At 47.5% G+C, this 23,105-nt stretch overlaps 1 protein-coding gene and 1 long non-coding RNA gene across 3 annotated transcripts in view; one reads left to right on the forward strand and one right to left on the reverse strand.

Moving 5' to 3' along the window:
- Positions 1-1,172: 1,172 nt before the first annotated feature.
- LOC109280659 (uncharacterized) lies at positions 1,173-10,723 on the reverse strand. Of its 2 annotated transcripts, none has more exons than XR_002087045.1 (3): positions 10,640-10,723; positions 4,725-4,854; positions 1,173-3,288 (listed from the first exon to the last, which is right to left on the reverse strand). It is a non-coding gene; the product is annotated as an uncharacterized LOC109280659 (long non-coding RNA). The 2 variants fall into 2 exon arrangements; XR_002087044.2 differs by lacking the exon at positions 10,640-10,723 and adding an exon at positions 10,276-10,458.
- The window catches only part of TBC1D2B (TBC1 domain family member 2B), a 63,615-nt gene continuing 50,984 nt past the window's right edge, over positions 10,475-23,105 (forward strand). The window contains exon 1 of the mRNA XM_006269475.4: positions 10,475-10,888. Within this exon, the coding sequence (XP_006269537.2) occupies positions 10,547-10,888 (342 nt within the window). The 5' untranslated portion in view covers positions 10,475-10,546. The remainder of the gene's footprint in view (positions 10,889-23,105) is intronic.

Raw genomic sequence — 23,105 nt, forward strand, 5'->3', positions numbered from 1 at the left:
CTCCACAGCGGCAGCGGGAGGTTTTATAGACAGTGGCTGTCACTGCCATCACGGGCGGCCGCTGCCACTTGCCTGTGGGGCCACCTGTGCCAGCGGTGCCACCCCCCCATCCTTCACTGTGGCTGCAGAGCCCCGGCCACAGAGCTTTGCTCCAGCCACATGCCAGCCTCCCTCTCCCCCTCCCCTGGACAGGTGGCTAGGTGGCATGTGTATGGCCCGCAAATGGCAAGCACCACCACACTGCACCCCACACTGCACCCTGCAAAGCCCCCCTGCAATGGGGCACCCTTGCCCTCACCCCCTGGCCCTGCTCCCAGCTGCAATGTGCCGCCTGGGGCCGGCAGCACCCCCCCCACTCCCTCAGCCCCCAACCATCTTCCCCCACCCTGCCCCACAGCCCCCAAGCCCCACTTACCTCTAGGATCCAGGGGTGAAGGGCACTGCTCTGTGGTGGCAGCGCTTGCTCACAAAGCCCCCCCAGCCTGCATGCAGCTGCCGCCACCCCACACCACCGCGGATCTGTGCAGCCAGTTGTGGGGCATTCCGCTGCATGCAAGCCCCATTTCACCTCCCGGCCGGAGGGCTGTAGTTGCTACCACGCTACTGCTGCTGCATCCTGCGCCACTTGCCCACAAAGCTGTGTAGATGGCCGTGGGATGGCAGCACAGGGTGCAGTGGCAGAGTTGCAGTGGTGGCCTACATGTGCGAACCCCCTGTCAGGCCGGCTGGCATGTGTGTGGCCCACAGAGTGGCATCCCTGCCCTTACCCCTTGGCCCTGCTCCTAGGAGTAGGCACAGAGGCACTCCCCGCTTTCTTGATCTACACCCCCAGCACCTTCCCTTTCCCCCAACCTGCCCCACCCCTTCCCCCCACACACACTTACCTGCTGGGGTGGGTGTCAGTGTCTGTGTCTACATGTCTGTGTCTTTGGGTCTGTGGAGCTGTTGTGAGGGGCATCAGGAGGCCTGTTGAGACTGTGGGCGGGGAGTGCGGGGCACCAGCAGCGCTGGGGGGCCGTGGGGGGGCCTTTAATCTTTATCACGGATTTTGGGTTTTTAATTGGAGAATTTGCAATTTTTAATCAGAGAAAACCAGAATCCCTGCTAATGACCCTAATTGAAATCAAGATCCCATGGTGCTAGTCACTGTACAAACAGAGGAAGAGCCAGACTCTGTCCCAAAAAGGTTATAATATAGACAAATAAAGTGTGCAAGAAAATTATTTGAGACCTAGAGATTACAAGTTTAATTTGTCAGGGGTATGAAACCTCTGTAGTTCCCATTGGAGGTAATGGAAACTGAATTGTTTAGGGCTTTATTAATGTGCTCAACATCACACAGTAATATGTAATACAGCCAGGAATCTCAGCCAAAATTTCTAAGTCCCAAGCCAGTACCTTAGCCACAGGACTTTCTACCTTCTCTCTTTGGAGTGGGATGAAAGAGGACACAGAGAGCTTAGAAACCTGGATGAAAGCTGCTATGTAAATGTACATTACTCTGGGTGGCCTTTGACCCTAGATTTTCTGGATATTGAGCTTTGTTAAACTAAAGGACACTTTGTACCAGTTCTTCTACCACGGGAATGTTATGCAAATCATCACATTAGCCACTGCGTAAGAGCAAGTGCTTTTGTAAATCCTAATAGGAAAAATGCAAATATCTACGCATTACAGAGAGGTGATATCATATAATATTCTAAACGCAAAGAACAGAAAATCTGCAAAATGTAAAGTCCCTGACATATGGTGTGGTGACCCTCCAGAGAGGCCTCAGCCCCTCCATGTTACTATGCAGATAATGCTCTGACTTTAGTTAAAACTCTTCATTCACTTTATATCATAAGATATGGGCAATACACACAACACAAAGGGACTTACACAGGACCAAAACAGCCTGCCAGTTACAGAGCCTATGGACAGACATAATGATATGCTGTTTCAAGGAGGAATGGGAAAGTTACTAGTTGAGAATACATGTCAATTGAATGGATGTAACAGTTTCATCTTTCTGCTCCTATAATAGAGGTATAAGTGGATTAAATGACTGTACCTTTAAACATGAATGGAACAAATTTAAAGCTTCTGCAGTTTAACTCCATTTATACCTCTTTTAATTTTTGTTATTTTCTAGTGCATAAACCAGGTTTTCATGGATTGTAGACTGAAACTTTTGAGGTCCATTCATGTATATTGGGACCTTTTCTAATCCCCACTGCCATGTAATATATGAAATTGCACATGAAAAGAATACAAATATGTAGAAATATTGTTTGTGCCCATGCTAAGTTTTTTGCCTACTCTTGTTCTGCAGTTTGGTCCTTGTCCTAGTCCCAATTCTGACCCACTGTAACTTTCCGTGCCTTTTTCCTGAGCATCATGCTTTGGGTTCTTTAAGAACCTCACCGTGGCTCCTTGGGCTGTACAGCCAGGCTACTGGGAGTGGCCTTGGGTCAGATCCCCAGGGGGTCTTGTCTGCCACGTATTTGATAAGAAGTTTCCAATTGGGAGGATGATGTCTGGTCCTGCCCCCCTGGTCCTTTCCCTTGGCTGTCCTCGCGACTGCCTCTTCTTGGGGCTCCACCTCCCCTACACCCTGCCTAACGCCAACTGTGATGTTGCCTGTCAGGGCCAATGTTCAGGCTCTCCCCAGCACTCGGTTCCTTGGGGCTGCAGTTGTTTGCCACCGGTGAAGCTAGTGCCAAGCACTTTCCGTGGCCCCTCTTTGCTTTTTGGCTTATGTGGAGCCGGGTTCTACCTGGGCTCCTGCCTCCCTTGACGTGTTGTTGACCCCCTGAGTTCAGTATCTTCTGCCACTCATTCAGGTCAGGGTCCCATCCTCATTGCGTTTGCCGATGTCCCAGTCGCTGTGGCTACTGGCTGTGGTCCACACCAGGTCTGCCAGCGACTCCTTGGGCCCTCACTGGCCCAGCGTTCCCTTCATGCTCCCTTCCCAAGGGAGCCACCAAGCCTCTTCCTCCAGATCCTCCGACTGTTCTGACCCCTCTGGGCCAGCTGGGGATGCTCTTTCCAGACCCCCTGGCTTCCTTCCAGTTGGGGCTTTTCTGCCGGCTTCAGCTGCCTGCCGAGGCAGATGTGGGAGCTGCTCCCGGCTCTGCCACGGGTTTTTCCTTTGATCTTTGACCGTGGTGGCTCCAGTCACCCTGGTTTCACTTTTGCCGTGATTGGCTGTTGATGAGGCGTCCCGCCGCCTCTCTCCTGATTCCAATAAGTTTTCCTCACACCCACTTTCTCATATGGTCTACTTGGAATCAATGATAGATGACACTAAGTAAAAAAAAAAAAGCATCATAAAAAAATAGAACCCTCATCAATTTTGATTAGCAGATTATTTTCTGACACTGTTCCACCTCTTTTATACAAATAAATAAAAATGATATTTCTGTTAATTTTTCCCTAAAATCCTGCTCAGTCTTGCTGTCAGCCATCTTGAAACAGCTGATTCAGATCACAAACACATAACTAGAATTTCATGCTGCCTTTCAACTTTGCTTCCCTCCCCTTCACCGAGTCTTATGTAATAGTTGCCTTTTCTAAATAAAAACAGTTCTTGACAAAAGTTACATTAAAAAAATACAATTAATATCTTTCTTGACAACCTTTATATCTGAGGCTGAGCTCAGAAAGCAAAATTAGATCTTTCCCACAAAAAATATCAATCACTCTTAATACAAAACCCAGAAAATTTAAAGTTCCATTTCTATACATGTACCTTTCTTGCTTTGATATGCTGGCCTTTTCAGGGTACATTTCTCATTTTTGAGAAAAGAGCAAGATTTACAGTGGTGAATGTGAAACAGCAAAGTAGCACCACCTAGTGTTTTTATAAAATAAAATATCAGAACACTTAAGGTATGTTAAAAGTTCAGTTGCTCTGACTGTTTCCAATCAACTAAAACACAGTATATACCATTTTACTCTTTGGGTGATGAGCTCATAACTAATGAAGGGGTTTGTTTTGAAAACTGGGTAAATGTAATATTCATAAGGGACTTTAATGTGACTTAGAGCAGGCCTAAAGGTGTGTGGGGGGAGGGAAAGTGTTGGACAGCAGTCTAGGGATGCACCCAGGTTCTAGAGACAAAGTAGAAATGGTGATTTCTGGTTACCGCCACATTTGCAATTGTGAACATGGGGCTGCCAGCAGCAGCTTTTTTTTTTTTTTTTTACACCCCAGTCCCCCAAGTCAGCATCTGAGGTGGTTACCCCTATCATGGTCCCCCTGCCCCCCCCACCCCATTCCCCAGTTGCACCACTGGAATAAGAACTAGAGCATGATGTGCTCTGTTTATCCCCAGCCACAGTAATGGTCCCTAGGAGACCATTCTAATAAGGGTAAGTAAAACAACTTGCAACTTTTTTGGTTCCTGCTGTAAAAAGGGCATAGTGAAATTTTTGCTTCCTGCTCTCCACCAAATGGTGCTGTCTGGGTCACAATCATCCGCCCACACAAATTGAAACACTGTAGCACTATGGAGAAGTGCATTGACAGATGGCAAAGGCTCCTGTAACAATTATCTTGGCAATTATCTTTGGCAAAAAATTATCTTTGGCAGTAACATGTAGAATGAAACTATTCATTAGACAAGGGATTCTCAGCCAGGGTGCCACAACCTGTTTACACACATAGGTGTGTAAACATGATTTACAAGATAAACCCAGAGATATCAAATAGGAATCCATAGCGTTATAAACATTCTGACCTGTTGTGGTCTTTCTGGCCACATCCAGACAAGTGTTGACGTGCGGTATGTGGCTGCGGGGCCACAAACTGCACAAGCAGGCACTTCCCACGCTGCTATGTTGCAGGGGTGGGGTTGACTCCAGGAGATCCTGAAAGAAATGAGTAAAAAGTAAAAGCTGGCATTTTCAAAGGTGTTTTCAAGTCTAAAAAAGGTTGAGAACTACTGTGTTAGACACCCTGAAATCAATAGAGCTAGTTTAGCCCCGTGCTGCAGTATTGCAATCTGGACCCAAACTTTGATACTGTGAGTTGTGGCTGTCCTGCTCTGAAAACCAGAAGCAGCAAGTTTTTTAAAATAATTTCTGAGAATGTCCAGGTTTCAATGGAATTCATACTGAATTCCAGTAGCTCAGAATATGTAAGACAAGAATTGAAGGCTCAGTTTCAGTTTTCCAACATACATGCAGCAATGGGCACTTGAATCATTCTAACTTTGGAGCTATGATCTCACTTTTACCAGGTGTAAAATAATGGTAGACTGTATTTACCAGAGTTTCGTGTACTTGTGTAAACATGAAAGCATGAGCCATAGGATATGCACTGACTATTCTCCTTGTACTTTTGTATTTAATAGCATGCTCTAGATCAGAGGTCATCAACTTCTGGTCCATGGAGCCATTGCATTTGGCTCCCCATGGGTCAGGAAATTGGTAGTGATTAATATAGCCATCCTCCCCACTGCCAAATTTCCAAACCCCAAGCCATGCTGGGCTGGTCACTGGGGTCAGGCTATGCCCTGCTCCCCCTCCCTCCTTGCACAACTGGATCAGGGCTGGGCCATGTCCTTTCCTACCCCACAACTGGATCAGGCCCAGGCCACACCCCAACCCCACCAGGGGGCTGGGTTGGGGTTAGGCCATCCTCCCTTCCATGCCATGAGGCTGGGTCAAGTACCCTTCCCTTGTAGGGCGGGTTGGGGCAAGGCTACCTCCTGCCCCCCTCCATGCAGCTGGATGGAGCCTGCCACCCCCATCCTGGGCACCAGATCAAACCACTGGCTGGATTCAGTGGTTCTAAGCTTTTTAGACCCAAAGCACCCCTTGAAAAATGCTAGCTTAGTTTTCCTTGTTTCTTAACTACATAAAAATACAGAGCAAACAATTCAAAAAGATCAGAACTGGTTAGAATGTTTTTAACACTATCGATTTCAATTTGAAAACTCTGGGTTAATCTTGTGAATGCTTGGCAACCCGTGGCACCCTTGAGGGATCTCAAGGCAACCCAAGGTACCTCTCTTGCATCTGTTTTCTAGAGCTGAGAATTTAAAAGCAAAAGCATATGTAATGAATATGACCTCCCTGGAAAATATTTAGTGTATAATAAAATACTGTTGTGATACTGAAGTATGTTGCCATTACTTATTAGTCTACATCTGGCTTACATTTGTAGAAAAAGGACATAGATTAAATAAGGAACTTATCTGCCTAAGAAGGGGAACTTTCCGTTTCTGTGAATTAATTGTAAACACTATGTGTTGAAGTTCTCCTGGTATGTGTTGTAAGTGAGGAAGCTGTACAACAAGAAAGAAAGAAGAGAAGTATTACAGCAAGTCTTGAGGGCCTAGGATCTGATTCTGTGAGTTAGCTTAGAGGCATACATATGTCTGTTGATGCCAAGAGGAGCTGAGGGTGCTCATCACTTCATGGCTTGGGACAGAAATTACACACAAACACCTGGTTTACATGATCAGAAGCTGGTTCAGATCTAACACAACAGAAGTTCAGTGCACATAAACCACTTCCAAAATGGCCAAATCTGTTTAAGATAAACCTGGATGGATGTCATATCAGACTTCACTGATTTAGGTTAAATCAGTTTATTGAACTTCTGTCCCAGATCTCCTCCAGATTCAAGTTAACTCACAGTCCCCCAGCATCCTGGGATGGTTTGTACCTCTCCTGCAAACTCCCCTGTGTAGGATGGGCAGGCTAGCCTTGACCCAAGCAGAGGGGCATGCTCTAATGCCCCCCAGTTTCTGGCCTAGCCCACTGCAGGCATGTGGCTGCATTTCCGTAATCAAAAGGGAATGAATGCCTGTTCACTTGCTTGTCAATTCCATCTACATAGCTTAGACTAACCTGTGAAGATTGAATCAATTCAGCCTTGGGCTTTTTGACTGACTGTACTTTTGCTTATTAAGCCAAAGATCAGGCTTAGAAGTCACCTGCGTACCCATGTGACCTGGCCTCCATCCCCTTCCTTTCTCTTTCCTCTCTTTTCTCCTCTCTCCCTCCCTGTTCCTTTCCCTTTTCTTTTCTCTATTCTTCACTCTGCCTCTCCCCTGCCCTCCCTGCTGGATGTGGCCGTCTTCACCCACAAAGGACGAATAATACTTAGCCTATAGGGTTAGGGCCATTGCTGATGTTAATAAAAATAAAAAGACAAGCTCTGAGATTTAAGCATATCTGAATCAATGAGATAAGAAAAGGGTAATCTGAGACTTCTATAGAAACCCTAAAAACTGGGAGGCAGGAAGTGTGATATGTTTGATAGATGATTCCTTACAAGGAAGGGCAAGATCCTGTGAAATGCTGAGTGTTTTATATGTTATACTTTTATTAGACTCTTTGGGGAAGAAAATATTAAACAGTATGTGTTGAAGAAATTACATTTACCTTTTTGTTAAGCAAATCAGCTTTCTTTCCTCTCATGTCTATTAACAAAGCTTCAGCATATTGTGAAGCCTTGCTAACCGTCATAAGATACGCACCCCCCCCATCAGTCTATTCTAAATGGTGTCTAGATATACATGTGGTTAAGCAGAAATATACATCTAATGTCAGTTTTGGGAATTCCAGAATTTCAGTCTTCAGTGACTTTCACTTCATTTTAGAACTGGTCAGGAAGTTACTTTCTCGCTGTTTTGATTTCAGTAGCTGATTTACCCAACTTTCCCTATTAACAGAGCATTAGTTATTTGTTTACTCAGTACTGTTTTCTTATCAGATGATGCCACATGAAGATTTGAATTAGTGTCCTAGCCCTCCCTCTGCACATTAACCTGGGATCTAGAATCAGAAGCACTGACTGCTAAGACAGCACCACATCACCAGGACAGGATGGTATTTATTGATAGAAACTACAAAAAAATAGGGTTGTCCATCACAGGGATGAAAAGGACTTCCTGGGAAAGAGCCAGTTGTGCTTTTGTAAACTGTAGTTATATCTAGCTAATATAGTTGTGTTCTTTGGGAGCAACAACACACAAGCAGATCAGGGTATCTGACTGACACGGTGCATCTGGACTTTCAAAAAGCTTTTGATAAAAGTCCTGCATCAAAGGCTCTTATGGAATGAGGTTGTAAAGGTATGTGCACACCAGATCAGCAACTGGCTAAAGAACAGAAAGCAAAGAATAGGTATAGATGGTCACGAATCACAATGGAGGAAGGTAAGCATTAGGGTCCCCCAAAGGTCCTTTCTGAAGCTTGTGCTGTTTAACATTTATAACTGATTTCAAAAGAGGACTGACTGATGAAGCAGCCAAGTTTGCAAATAGCAACAAATTATTCAGCATGGTAAAAAACAAAGCTGACTGTGAGGAACTGCAGAAGCATCTCAGAAAATGGAGTGAATGGGTCACAAAGTAGCAGCTAAAGATCAACACTGATAAATATAAAGTTGATGTGCATAAGAAAGAATAACCTGAGATGCACGTACACTATGTTGGGCTCTATATTGGCTATTACTATTCAAGAAAGAGATTTTTGGATTATTGTGGAAAGTTCTCTGGCAGCATTGACTTTGTGTTCATCAGCTATCACAATGACAAATAGGATGTAAGAAATTAAGAAATATATATATAAAAAAGTCATTATGTCATTGTATGAACCAGGGCTGTCTAACTGGTGACCTCTAGGCCACCTGCAGCATAGAAGTGGTTAGTGTACGGCCTCCCCAGGTTCCCACTTGGCTACCACTGCCTCTGTTGCTCTGACTGCAGCAGCATTAGGGGTCTCAGGGCTCCCGTGCACACAGGTGAAGCGTGGCAGGGCAGCAGGGAGCTCGGAGCAGGCAGCTTTCTGCACCCCCCGCTGTGCCCTGCCCCGCTCCGCTGGGTTCCAATGCTGCTTTGCAGAAGTGGCGAGGGCAGCACAGTGGGGAGTATTGCCAGTATGTGCTGCCTCCACGCAGCCCGGAGCTGGGTCTGGGCCTGGGAGGCTGCTGGGGCGGGGGTGGAGAGGCAGCAGATGTTTGCAGCTGGCCCAGGTTCTGGGTAGCTGCTGACAGCCACAGAGCCTGGGCTGTGGGGCAGGGGCTTTGGGTGGGGGGCAAAGGGCGGCAGGGCCTTTGGCTGGGGGGCACAGGGTAGCAGGGCTGGGGGGCAAGGGGCACAAGCAGGGCATCCTGCCATGTATCCCCTGCCCTCATTTTGTTTTTGCCGCACTCCAGCACCTTCCAAGGTAGGCATTGTGGGGGTTTTTGGCACTCTGGCCAAAAAATGTTGCCTACCCCTGTTGTAGAAGCTGATAATTTAACCAGGTTTAAAAGAGAACTACAGAAATTCATGCAGGTTAAGTCCATAAGTGGGTCTGAAACACTGTAGTTAGGGGAACCAGGTAATCAGGACTTCCTAGGCCTCTAAATGCTGAAAGCTGTAGGGGAAGAAGAGCAGGGGACAGATCAATCTGGATAGGCCCTGCACACACACACTACCCCATAGCATCCGCTCTCCATTGTGAGATACAGGACCCTGGGCTAAGTGGACCTGTGATCTGACTCTGAGGCAAGTGTCTTATGTTTTTATCAGTGCCAAGACTATCCGACTATCTGATTATCTAATCAGACACATTACTTCTTATTAAGAGACTGAACATGGGATTTAGAGATGCAAAGAAGCCAAGAAGCTATGGTGCATATCAGATTCCCACAGGCCAAATTCTGAAGGTAAAGAGATGTAAATCAGGGACAAACTTATCTGAGTGAGTCAAGTACACCCTTACCATGATTTCTTCCAAGACAGCATCAAGACCACAGCAAAATTTGGCCCTAATAATTTTAGGGGTAATTTGAGGCATAAATGATGCGTGTCCCCCGTGGCTGGGAGGGGGCACGGCTGCACTGGTGGTGGGAGTGCAGCAGCGGTGGTAAGCAGAGAGCTCCTGCAGACACGCCAGTGCTGGCAGTAGCAGGGGGGGAGGGTGAGCGCCAGCCAGGGGTTGGCATCCACCTGCAGACGCTGCTGGCAATCACTGATCCCCTGCAAACACTGCCAGCCGTGCTGGTGGCAAAGGGGGGCAGGGGTGGTGAGCACGGACTACCCACAGGCACTGCCGATGTGCACCTGCCCCCCCTACACATCGCCAATGATTTGAGGGCCCTCCCTTTGTGGTGGTTGAAACAAGAGCAAAACCCCCAAAACTCAATTAACGTGCATTTGCCCCTGTTTGGGCTGCTTGGTCTATACAAGTGTGGGGAAGTGACTTTTGCTACCTACACAGACTCTTCTACAGCTGCTCCCAGAGCACGAGGCATTTAGGGAAACTAAACGTACGTGATACTTTTCATACCGAACAGGCGACTCTGTGGAGTTGCTCCCGGCTCTCCCAAGAGTTGTCCGCTGGAGGGACAAGGCGGTTTCTGATAAGAGCGCGGGGTCCCGCGACACGCGGGGCGGGGGCGGGCCTGGGCTGTCACCGCCCCCTCCTGAGCGCCGTGCGGGCCGGGAGCTCCCGCCCCCTGCTCCGTCCCCTCCCCTCCCCTCCCCTCCCCTCCCCGCGGCGGGAGGACAGAGGCTGCGGACTACGAGTCCCGAGAGGCGGCGGCGGCGCTGGAGCGGGGATGCCGGCGGCGGCAGGGGGCTGCGAGGCGGGGGAGGGCCCGGCGGCGGCGGCGGAGCAGGCCGGGCCGGGCGCGCCCAAGCTGTGCGGCTACCTGCAGAAGCTGTCGGGCAAGGGCCCGCTGCGCGGCTTCCGCAGCCGCTGGTTCGTCTTCGACCCGCGCCGCTGCTACCTCTACTACTTCAAGGGCCCGCAGGACGCGCTGCCGCTCGGGCACCTCGACATCGCCGCCGCCTGCTTCAGCTACCACCAGCCCGAGGCCGCCGCCGCCGCCGCCACCGCCGGGGACGAGGCCGCCGCCTTCGAGGTGCACAGCCCCGGCGGCGCCGTCGCCGTGCTCAAGGTACGCACCCCCGGCCCGGCCCTGCCCTGGTCGGGGGCCGGAGCGAGCGGGGCCCCGGGGCGGGCGCGTGGGATCCTCCCTCCGCGCGGGGATGTTGCGAAACTCCCTCCCGGGGCCCCCGCGCGGGCAGCCGCCCCCGAAGCGCCGGCAGGAGCGGCCCGGCCCGGCCCGGCCCGGGGCGTTCCCTGCGCTTGGCGCCTCCAGGCCCGCAGGGGGCAGCTGTGGCCCGAGGCTGGTGGCTCGGGCCGTGCCCCACCCCTTGGGCCGGAGCTCTCGGCGGTCCCCGGGCCTGGCCCCTGTCCGCCTCCTCCCGCTGGAGCGCCCCCGGCAAGGTGCTGCCTTCTGCCTCGGCCTTCCCACTGGCTCCTCTACTCTGGGAGAAGGACAGGGCGGCTCCTCCGTGCCAGAGCTCGGGAAGCCCCAGGGCTTGGAGGCTGCCAAGGCCGTTTTGCATTGTGGTGTAGGTGGTGGAGCAGGTCCGCATACCTGGGGGCGCTGGCAGGGGGTGGGGTGGGGTGGCGCCCTGCCCTGCCCTGCCCTGCCCTGCCCTGCCCTGCAACACCCTTAGAAGGATCTGAAGGCGCCTGAGGTGCCTGACTGACTGGGAATCACCCTGGTGGGGAATCAGGGCTGGAGCTGGTTGCAGATGGTCTGTCAGAAGCCATTTCAACAGGAACTGTTTTTTTGGGTTCAGAGGAAACTGACTTGAGGGGAAGCAGTCTGTTTTGCAGCAAAGCCTATTTTGATGAAAAACCCACTCTTCTTGTGACAGTTGTTTTTATCAACACTTGTTATTGTGGGCAGAAGCACTTTCCAACTAGCTGTAGTGAATGGGCCTTTGTACACACCACAAAATTGGCCTTTAAAGCGGCTTAAGTGTCCTTTTGCACCACTTTAATGGCATTGCTGTTTGCACACTCGATGGCGTATTCCACTTCAAATGACTTTGGTACGTAGCAAGATAAAACACTTCCATGGTGCTTTAGTTTGCTACCTAACAAAGTGCAACAGTGCATGGGACGCTGGAAGCCAATGTGCTCAGGGCTTGCCAGGCCCTGTGTTGCTCAGGGGCTGTGGGACCTGGTGGCAGCCCGTGTGGGCAGGCTGTACTGAAAAAAAACCAAAAAACCTAGTGAGCCTGGTCTTTTTTTTTTTTCTCCCCAGAGCCAACCTGCCTGCCTGCTTGAGCTCTGGGGTGGGTCTGGTGCTTCTCTCTGCAGCTGCAGCACAATACCTTCCCCCTTACCCCAGACCGCCTGGGCAGGTCCCAGCGGGTGGATGCTGCCTGGGGGGCCCCTGTGCAGCTCAGGACCACTCAGCCCTGCATCAGCTCTCCCCACCCCTGCCAAATAGGCAGGTAAGGATCGGGGCTCCACTCTTGTGTACATGCCACAGGGGTTTAGTTTGGTTTAATTCTCCCTAAATTGGAGCGGTGTTTTTAAAAACCCACCATTTCAATTTAAGGAGAGCTAAACTGAATTAAACCCCTGTGACGTGTACAAGCTTCAACTTCCATTCACAGCCCCCCCTGGGCCTTCAGAGGATCAGTACCTAAACCTTATGACCTTCTGGCTTATGCATCTTTCTTTTGCTCTGTCTTAGCATCGGGGAAGGGGCGTGTTATGGGCGTTGTCGTCTTACAGAGCGAGCTTTTCTCTTAAGTTTTCTTGATCGTGATTGGGGCACTTCTTCCTGAGGATTATTCCTGTTTGTTTGATATCAACTTTTACATGACATGCTGTACATTAGGTCCACCTGCTTTGTAAGATGAGTTGGACCATGTTACAAAGTATAAATTGTCCTAGTATGTTTTTCGCTTTAATAATTTTACAGGCAATCTGTTTAGTATCATTTTTAGTAAAATGATTGCATTTTTTATAAGCAATAATGCAAACAAATTATCCAACTGAAAACCTCTAAAATTAGTTTATCTTACTTTTTGCATGTTTACACCGGTCTTTGCTGTTACTTACAAGATAACTTTTTTCACTGGCTATTATCCATTTTTGTAGTATTGTATAGCAGCCTTAGCATCCAATGTAACACATTATGGACTTGAAGTAAATGGTTTTTGTTTTGATTCTTAAATTAGCCACTAGTAATTGACCTTGAGATTTCCAGGGGAAAGCATATGTATTGCAGGTTGTTTCTGTATAGGCGATCTTTATTAGGAAATAGTAGGCAAGGTGACTTAAAATTATGATTATAAAGTTAAACATTGGTTATTTATTATAGAAGTTGTGTACAGTGTATTTAAAGAAGTCTTTAATGTGAGTCAAGGCTGGATGTTCAAATACAGCTTTCCTTACTGCAGTATGCTGCTGATGGTAGTCAGGAAGGTAGAAATTAGACTCAGTGGGCACATCCAGACGAGTGTGCATGTGCCTGTTATGGCATCTCAAAGCAGTTTGAGATGCTATAAGAGGCACGCTAAGAACAAAAAAATGTTCTCCATGCTGCATATTTGTAGCATGGACTCTAAATTTGATACTGGAAAATCCTGATATAAAAAGAAAAAAAAATGTAGAAAAAAGTGGTGCAGGGCTTGCTCTAGGAGGATGCGCTGTGCTTTTTTTTTTTTTTTCCCCACTTTTTTTTTGCTCCTGGAGGATGCCCTGAAGCAACCTGAGGCTATGTCCTCCAGAGGGATACTCTAGCATCTGACCAGAGCGTCTCTCTGGCTGCCTTATGCCCCTGCTCCTTCAGCCCTGTCTCAGCATGCTGGGGCAAATAGGAGTGGGGCAAGACTGCAGTGGTGACCCAGACCCAGGCACTGTCCCAGGTAAGTAGGGATATGGGGGTAGGGGGACTGTGTAGTTTCTTGGGGGGGGGAGGCTTGTGGGTGTGGGGTTTGTCAGGCAGTTTGGGGGGGGCTGCCATATGTCGTCGCCCCCCCCCGCCCACCCCCACAGCGCACAACCCCCTGGTGCTAGCAGCAGCAGCCAGCTGGGCCGTGGCCTGCTGCAGACACAGCCCCACAGTGGTGTGGTGTCACTTGACCCAGGGTCTGCACATGACAAACAGAGCTGGCCCAGCCTGCTCCACTAGTGTGAACCTTTGGGCAAGACCCATGGGTAGTGGCAGGAGCTGTCTTGGTCCTGTCCAAAGGCATGCACTGGCAGGGCAGGCCAGCTCTGTTCACCATGTGCAGACCCTGGGTCAGGGAGAGGATGGGAGGGTGGGCATGTGGTGCCCTCATGCCCCCCCACACCCACCCAAGAACCCCAGCCCCACCCACATCTCACACCCTGCGTACCCAGCTGCCAGACAGCATGGGACCTGCTGGTGGGAGCTGTAGCTGCAGGGGCAGCTGTCCCCACATCCTAATTAGTGAACGGGTTGGGGGAGCTCTGAGTTTTCTATGATGAAAAACCAAAAGCAAACACCAAAGTGTATAGCTATTTAGAATTTATTTTATTATGATGAGAGAGGTACTGGTAGGCTTCTAGATTGCTGTGGATTTTTAGGTATTTGAAAGAGTGAATATGGGATTTTTTTTATCAGAGAATTTGCAATTTTTAAATGAGGAACACCAGGATCTCTGCTAGTGAGACAAGTGGCAGGCTCCTCTGCCTGGATTCTGCCCAGGACTGGCACTGGGAACCCAGCTGGAGGGCAAACAAGGTGGCTGACCTCCTGGCCATTTGGGTCAGAAGGACATGTTTTGACAGTTCAAAGCAGGGCACCACAATGAGCTCATCTTCCAAGTGACAGCTGCCCAGGTGGCAGGGTAGGGGCATACATGGTCGCAGTGCTACCTGAAGGCTAACTGTGCAGCCACAGCCCACTGGCAGCTGGCCCAGAGGTGCAGACGACTCTGGTATAGTGCCCATATCATGACCCAGGCAGCTTTGCAGTCCCCATCTAGGTCTGGTAGGCATGGAGACATGGGGCTGCCAGTCCAAGGGGGCGGACACTGTTGCAGGTGGCAGCAGGTCACAGCCAGGCAGCAACCCCCACTGCCAGACTGCTGCAGTGGGTAGCGGGTGTAGGGGCCACTCTAGGTCAGGGCTGCTGCAGCAGTCCAGCTGGCATGGGGGGCTAGTGTCAACTGTCTGGGCCTCAGAAGCTCCTGTCTATTTGTAACACTCGTACCGTGGACCCTAAGGCCCCACCTGGCTAACTAGTAACCCCATGTAGGGCTATTTAGTGAGTGTTAAAACTAAATTCTTGGGATAATGAAAAAAACAGGATAGGCATGTTGTGTGGGTCAAAGGGTCAAAACATGAAAATAAGTGCACCTGAGGGGAACACCAAGCAGAGCCCCCCAGGCCTCACCCACTAGTCCTCAAAGGCATCCAAGGAACCGGTAGACACCGCCCACTGGTGCTCTGCCCGGAAACATGCACAGACAAATGAGAGGAAAGTGGTCCTGTAGTCTCTGGGCATCTTCCTGGCCAGAGCCTCCTTCCTGGTCAAGTACAGGACTCACGTGGCCAGGGCCAGGAGGAGATTGTACCAGGAGGTCCTGGGACTCGGTGGGGCTGTGGATGGGGTGACCAAAAACAAAAAGGTGGGGGTGAAATTCAACCAGAACCTCAGGAGGGGGTTCTAGAGGTGGAGGGGCAGCATCCTGGCGCGCTTGAGGGTCATGTACACCAGGGTCTCCCTCTGCCCGCAAAAGGGGCGAGAGACCAGGGTGTCTGTGAAGTTTGCCACATACATGCCCATGGCAACGGCTCCATGAAGGAGCCTCCAGCTGAGGTCCCCAGTGGTTTATAGGATGAAGGTGGAGTACAGATTTGGCCACTGGGCTGCCTCAGCCACACCGTCAACGAGTAGGTCCCACCACTTGGTGTCTGGGCAGGACATGAGGGTGGCATGATAGATCGTGCAGTGCACAAGTGTATAGAGGTGGCAGCGATGAACGATGGAAAAGCAGACTGGTCTGGTGTCTTCCAGCTGGCTTAGGTGGTAGAGCGGGGAGTGCTGCAAGACTGGGCGAGGTGCCAGCCCCACAACAAACTCTGGTGGGCTGGAGGACACAAGGGAGCGGACCACCACTGCACAGGATCTGGTCAACAAGTGCAAGGGTGTTGGGAGATAGGGCAGATTTCACCTCCTGGACCAGATGGCAGGTTGCATGTGTCATAGGTAGACCCATGTGCTGGCCTGGCACAACGGGGTCCACCCACTCCTGCCTTTCGTAGTCCATGAGGTCTCTAACACGGGTGACACCAGCCAGGATCAACCTCTGTTGCAACTGGGGCACCTCTGCTGTTGGCACCTCCAGCTGAGGGTTCTAGAGGAGGGTCTTGATGAGCAGGTTGGCACCCTTGCTTAGTGTTGCAGGGGACCTTGAAGCAGAGACCAGCCAGCCTCCAAGCCCAGAGGATGTCCTGGTAGAACTCTGGCAGCCCTCACAGGTCCTTCAGGGAGAAGCCCCTCAGGCTGAGGAGCTGCCCCTCGGAAGTGGCAGAAGAAGGCATGCCCCAGGTGGCCTAATGCCATGTGCCTACCAACACTGTATAGCATTCACTGCAGGGCCTGAAGGCAAAATGTCAGGGCCTGGCTGCTCAGGCAAACCAGGCCTTAGCTGCCCTCCCCCCCACGTGCACACCCTGTTTTTCTTTTAGTTGTCCCCCGCAATGTTTGTGTAAATTTCGGGAGCCCAGCCGCCCAATTGTAAGAGTGGTGGCCCCCGAAGAATTTTTTTGTCAATGAACGTCATCTGTCCGACCACCAGCCGGACACCGGAACCACCATCGGCCACCCGACCGGGGTGGCCCCAAGATCCACATGGCAAATTGAGACTTTTCAATAGTCCCTAGCTGCCCTCCCACAAGGGGAGGCTCAGGACCTCCACACTGACTCAGTGTCATCTTGGCCAGAAAAACTCCAGCACCTGTCTCCAGAGCCCTGCCAGGACCTCAGGAGGCATAGTGCCAGAGCATGGACAGGACCAGCAGGTTCAGCACCAGCACTCTTCCACACAGGGAGGGAGACCTCAGGATCCCTGACCATGCCCAGAGCTACTCCACCACCCTTGCCTCCAGCTGGTGCCAGTTTTCTGGCAGGGAGGGGTCTATGGGGGACAGTTAAACCCCCAAGTAGAGCAGCGAGCCTGCGCTCCAGTGGATCACATGGAGCATGGGTGGGAGTGAGCCCACCTGCCACCTCAGAAGCTCTAAGAGCAAGTAGCCCTGAGCTGCTCACCAGGGCAGCTTTTTATACTGGTGGGGCCAGTACAGGTGCTGGATGCAGCCTCTAGCTCCCCCTGGCTACAGATCTGGGAAGAGTTGGGCAGGGTCAGTTTGCTCCAAGTGGCACAGTTTGCTCCACACCAAAGTGTATGTTCAGGCACATGTGCTGAGGCACAAATCTCCAGCACAAACTTGTGCAGCTGCAAATGCATGTGTGTGCATGTGTAGACATGCCCAGTGATACTAGCGTAAGTACTGAAACTTTGGCTTTCCCTATTTTTGCTTTTCTTTATGTCCTTGCATCTGTGGTCCCATTCTTTTCCAGTCCTGGATTGTCCCTACCTATATGTGCCTGGATCTTTCTAAGAACAAAAGGGATTATGTGAAAGAAGTTGCTTAGGAATATAGGATCCCTGAAATACTTGGCCATCATTTAGAAAGTGGGATGAGGCACAATTGGGGAAATCCAGGTGGTATTTTTGTATACTTTTCATGCTGGTAGGATACTTTTATAAGTGGCCCTGTTGTTTGAAGAGCCTTAGACTTAGTCCTTGTGTAAAGATTATATTTCCTTAGACTTAATCCTATGTAAAAATCAAATGAAGTTCTATTCCAGAAATCTTGATCTGGAAATCAAAATAACTAGTTAAGAAGGAAACTTGGTTGCTGGTAATGTGCGTCTTGCTGCTTTGGAAAATAAGAGTTTTGGAGTTGGGAGTTGAGTCCTTTGTACAAAAACAACAAGATCTGAAAAATACGAATAGCCTGAGACTTTGAAGTCCAAGGGGGTTGGTTCTAGCTTTGTTGTATGTGAGCGTGCAAGTATGCATCGTCTTTGCTTATTAATTTAGGAAGAAAAAATTACACACTGGAGCACGAGGAAGAAAAGTCAAATGTAGCCTTCATCCTTTATCTCACATGCTTCTTTTTCCTCAAATTGCTTCTTATTCATGATTTCCAAATCTTGTGCTACAATCTTTCCCACTTGTTCAGTATTGTAAGCTTACACGAGGAATAAGAAATAAGTGACAGATTCTCCTGTATGAAGTAACTCTGTTTCTTCCTAAAGCTTCCGCTTATTTTTCATAATATTTAAGGATCTGATCCGCAGAACCATTCAGTGCGTGTAACTTAATGGGAGTTGCAAGTACACCTATTGATACCCAAAGCTTGTTTGCCCATTTGACAAAAAAAAAAAAATAATAATAATAATTGCAGGAAAAAATAGTTCTGTAAAAGCCAAATTTAATTAATGGTTCCCAGTTTGGAATGGGTGAACTTTTGTGCTCATTGGACAACTTGTAGACCACACAGTACTGGCTTTCCTCCTTATTTTGAGCTGTGAAATTTATTTTATTTATGTATTGGGTTTGTGCTGTCCTTCCCAAACACCAAACAGGGTGCCTAATAGTAACAGTAAAAACAAAACAAAAAAAACCTAATTAAAAAAAAAAAACTTATTTAAAGCAGGTAAATATTAAATAACACAGAAATATGTGTAACAAAATTCCACCAACAGTACCCCAATTCAACCTTGCTTGCCAACTGCTGCTCCTATAAAAAGGTCTTGCAGCACTTGTGGAAGATGGTTAGGTTTGGGAATTCCAGAGCAGAGATGCAAATATCAAAATGCCCTTCCATGTGGTTTCTGCCAAGTGAACTTGGGGCACAGATGGTAGAAGGTTGCAGAAGTTTGCTGTCAGCTGACTTCAGATATTGCAATAGGGCATAAGGGGGAAAGCAGTCTCTTATGTATGTAGGGCCTATGGGTCAAAAATAGTCCATTGAATCGCACCTGGAAAGCTATTGGGAGCTAGTGCAGACCCCTGAATACTAGCTGCAGTTTCTGGATGGCCTTCAAGAGAACCCCTACATAAAGCACAGCGAAGGAAGCAAATAACGTGTCAAAGACTTGTAACATTATTTTTTTGTACAGCCAATTGTAGTTATTGCCACAGACATTGGTAGTGGGAGTTGATAAGGTAATTCATAAAATAACCTGACTAGTAGTGATCCATATCCAGAAAAACTTGGGATCATTTGCTTTACAACATTGAGCCTAATCCTGTACACATGTCTACTTACTTGTACATGCTGCTGTCAAGTGAATGCACTTGAACGAACATTTATTTCTGCTTGGTAGAAAAAGGTCATTCCTTAAGAGGAGCAGGGAGAGAATTTGTAGAAATTTCAACTACTAGATTTTTTTTTTTTTTTTTTTAAGTCTGGTTCTTATTTTCAAGTATAGGCAGCAACATTAAATAACTTCTGAAATATTAGTGGTTTGATTTAATAGTGTCCTGAATGTGTAATAACCTGTGACTAAATTTTGTTGGAATAATGGTGAATTTTATGTTTAGAAAATGGATCTTCAGAGACTTAAAGCTATTTCCCAGGATGCTGCATAGGCACTAATGTACAGTTACTTAGGCCCAGCACCTAAAATAGTTTAAGTGCTGACTTCCATTGAAATCAGTGGGAGTTATTTCCTTAGGAATACTAAATAGGAACTGCTTTAAAGATTAATTAGTAAAGGGCTTAATCTTGTACCCATTGACCTCAGTGGCAAAGATCCTGTTGACTTTAAATGGTGTTGGATTAGGGCCTAAAATCTCAGCATGTGAGGCTTGATGTGGCCTGTACTTACAGCCAAATAGTTAAATACTTCATATTGATAGTTTTCTACTTTCTGAATGTTTACAGTTTAATGACTGAGCTGCCTTAATGGATAACGTAGCAAACTACCTTTTGCATCCTGTGCACCCCACCCTGTCTGGGCAGTACCTACCTCAGCCCCACTCCCTCATTCTGGAGGCCTTGATCTGCACCCCTCACACCCCTTCCCCCCAACAGACTTACCAGCCAGCTGCTGCTCCGCAAGCTGCCAGGCTGAATTCCTAGCAGCATACGTGCTGCGGCTGCACCCATGCACATAGCATTTATCGGTGACATTATGGGCCGCATCAGTCAAAAAAGGCCAATTCTCAATAATGTCAATTTTCATTTTATCAGTGCTGATATGATATGGACTGATGTATCAGTGCACCTCTGTCCTTAGGTATGGGCGACATACTGATTAGTCATGGCCCCAGTACTTGGCCTTCTGCTCACTTTGTAGAAGCTGCATAAAAGTAAATTCTGGTACTGTCCCTTGTGACTTGGAGATATCCATTGTCTGTGATTAAATCAGTTCCCATCCTGGTTAAATGTGCATTTATCAAATGGAAAAGTCTATTTTCCCTCACTTGGCGCATACTGCACTGCTTTCTGGAATGGACCTACACATTGAAAATGATTCTTTCTTAGTTGCTTATACACAATATAACTATTTAGATTTATTCTATGCTGTCTTGCAAACTGCATTTTCACAATGCTACAATTTGCAACTTTTGTGTTCTCTGCTTTCCTAACACCTTTAGGATGCTCACTCTTAATGCTGTTAGTGAATCTCTTCAGTTGTGAAGATCTTGTTTGTATCAGCTTCAATCTTAATGACAGCTCTCATGTAGCATGTGGATTTTTCAGCCTTGATTTTCAGGTTAGTTAACTAAATACACAAAAGAAATACTTATTTTAAAAAAGTAAGCTGAGCAAGTCTTCTTACTGTGTAAAATATAGTAAAACACAATTATAAGAGCCACATACCAATTAAACAGATTGAAGGAAGTTAAAACAAGCATAAAAGAAAAGATTGTGTGGGTGAAGGAAAGAAAAGTAATAGATGTCAACAGTAGTACTGACAGGCAGGGGTGTGCAAAGCGGGTCCTATTTGATTCAGATTCAACTTGAATTGGGTACAGTGATTCGATTAATTGATTTGGATCGCTGTCCCTGATTCGATTTGGCTCAGGAAGCACAGTTGCTGAGCCAGGGGGGTGCGAGGGGGGGTCCCCCCCATTGTGCTCCCCAGTGGACACAGAAGTGGACCAGAAGTGCTTCTGGTCTACTTCTGGGTCTGCTGCCAAGCATGCTGGGGAGCCCCCTGTGCTCCTGTGGGATGCCCCATGAGCCCCAGCATCACAGCAATCATGAGCCGCCTGCTACCGAGAGAGATGTAGACAAAACATTTAAAGCTGTGTCTGTGTCCGAATCTCTCTGAATCGATTTGGAGGGTTCCAGTTCAATTTGGAGAGATTAAAGGGTCCTCTGATTCGATTCAGAGATTCAGCCACCGAATTGGGCTGAATCTCTGCTTAATCAAATTGGGGACCGAAGCTTCACACAGCCCTACTGACAGGTAGCAGAGAAAAATGAATTTTATATTGTAGGACCACAAAAGCGAGGTCCAATCTCTTGCTGCCCTTGGATGCAACAATATATTCCCCATTGGGTTGAATCCATGGAGGAGATCAGGTGTAGCCATGCATGTCTTTAAAAAAACAAAACAAAACAGGGGCACTGGATTAAAAACAGCTTACCACTTTTTAGGCAGCAAGTGTGGGGATAGCATGTCATGGTATGAAAACGGCTTGTCAAATCACAGAACAAACTGGGCAGAAATGCATTGTAAATAACTTAAAAGCTTGAGGCAGTGAGACATGAGCTGCTACAGAATGACAAATAACTAAACAAAGAGCAGCTTTCTAATGTGCAGCCCTGTGATTACTCAGTTGACATTGGTTCAAGACTACAACATTTTGGCTGACAAGGTCTGTCTGCAGAAAGCCTTAAAGGGAAATACTAGTCTGTTAGGTAACCTGGCATCTCTGATTCATTAGGAACTCAAAATTGCCACTGGATAAAAACAGAGCAGGAAATAATTTCTGAACTAGAAGTAGAGGGGGACATATTCTCTGCAAATATGGCTAGGCACCACAGCCCAAGAGTCTTGCCACTTTGCTTGAAATGATGAAAAATTGGATCTAAAAAGAGACATCTGCTTTGTTTTCTCCAAAACCATCCATGATGACTACATGGGCAGATAAATCTAGTCTTGTGTTCTGTTTTTGACATTTACTCTTCAAGTCACCACAGGTACTGTCCAAGCCAATTTCCTTCCATTTCTTCTAACAAGGCAAGTTCTTTTCTGTAACTGGTGAGTGAATAAGAACAGAACGCATGAAACGGATTCCGGCTAGTATGAGGAACTGGAAATATCTGTTAGGTAGGATATTCATTCACAGCAACCAAGAAAATTGAGCCTTCATTGTCCTATCTTCTGATACTGGATTTTGTTCTTTTTCCTCTTCTCATAGCACTTTATGTATATCATTTGGCATTTCACATATATAGTAATTCTTGGGGAAATCTGATTACCATCCTGTAATGTTAATTTCTTTCTCCATTCATTTCTTATTGCAAAACAATCTGTATTACTTAAGTATTGTACTATAACAGCTATTTCCAATTGCATTATAACATTTAGGTGGTAAGATCATTTACGTCCTTTTTGTTTTTGTATTTTTGTTCTTCTGCAGTTTTATCTAGTACATACAAGGGCCATCTGCAGATCTAATCATCTGAAAATCTTTTGTTTATATGAGCACAGGGAAATTCCTTCTTGTTGGTTAGCTTCAGATAAATAGGGAGGAGGAGGAGAATTAAGAGCAGCTACAAGGAAAACACTAGTTAAAATATCAACTTCTTGTTGTGCCAGAAAGAAGCATAAAGATTCCAGAGTTTGGAAACATGGCTGTTATAAATTCAGTTACAAACATATCTTCTTGTTTACATAATATAGGAGTTAGAGTATTGGAAACTTTCATCACACTTCCTTTTCATAGCAATTGGAAATCTGTAAAATCAAGCTTTTCTATTCTGGTTGAACAGCTTGGAAGCATAATTGAAATAATATTTGAGATAAGATGGGTTTTTAAACTAATTGAAGTCAGAAATTATTACATATCTACAATACATAGAGCTGAGTTTCACAGTGTTAATATTTGGGACTGATAGAGCAGTGTGGGATGTGACGAAGTCAAATAAAATAGCGTGCACTCAAAAATCAAAGGATTTAAGTCTCTATTGTTTTTGCTTATGCTACAAGCTAATTTTCTACTACTGAATTTATCAAATTATGATTATCCAATGCTAATTCTAGATGCGGTTAGCTTCAATGAGGCTGTAGCCAAAGA

This window comes from Alligator mississippiensis, chromosome 11 (assembly GCF_030867095.1).
Source record: "Alligator mississippiensis isolate rAllMis1 chromosome 11, rAllMis1, whole genome shotgun sequence".
NCBI classification, from domain to species: domain Eukaryota; kingdom Metazoa; phylum Chordata; order Crocodylia; family Alligatoridae; genus Alligator; species Alligator mississippiensis.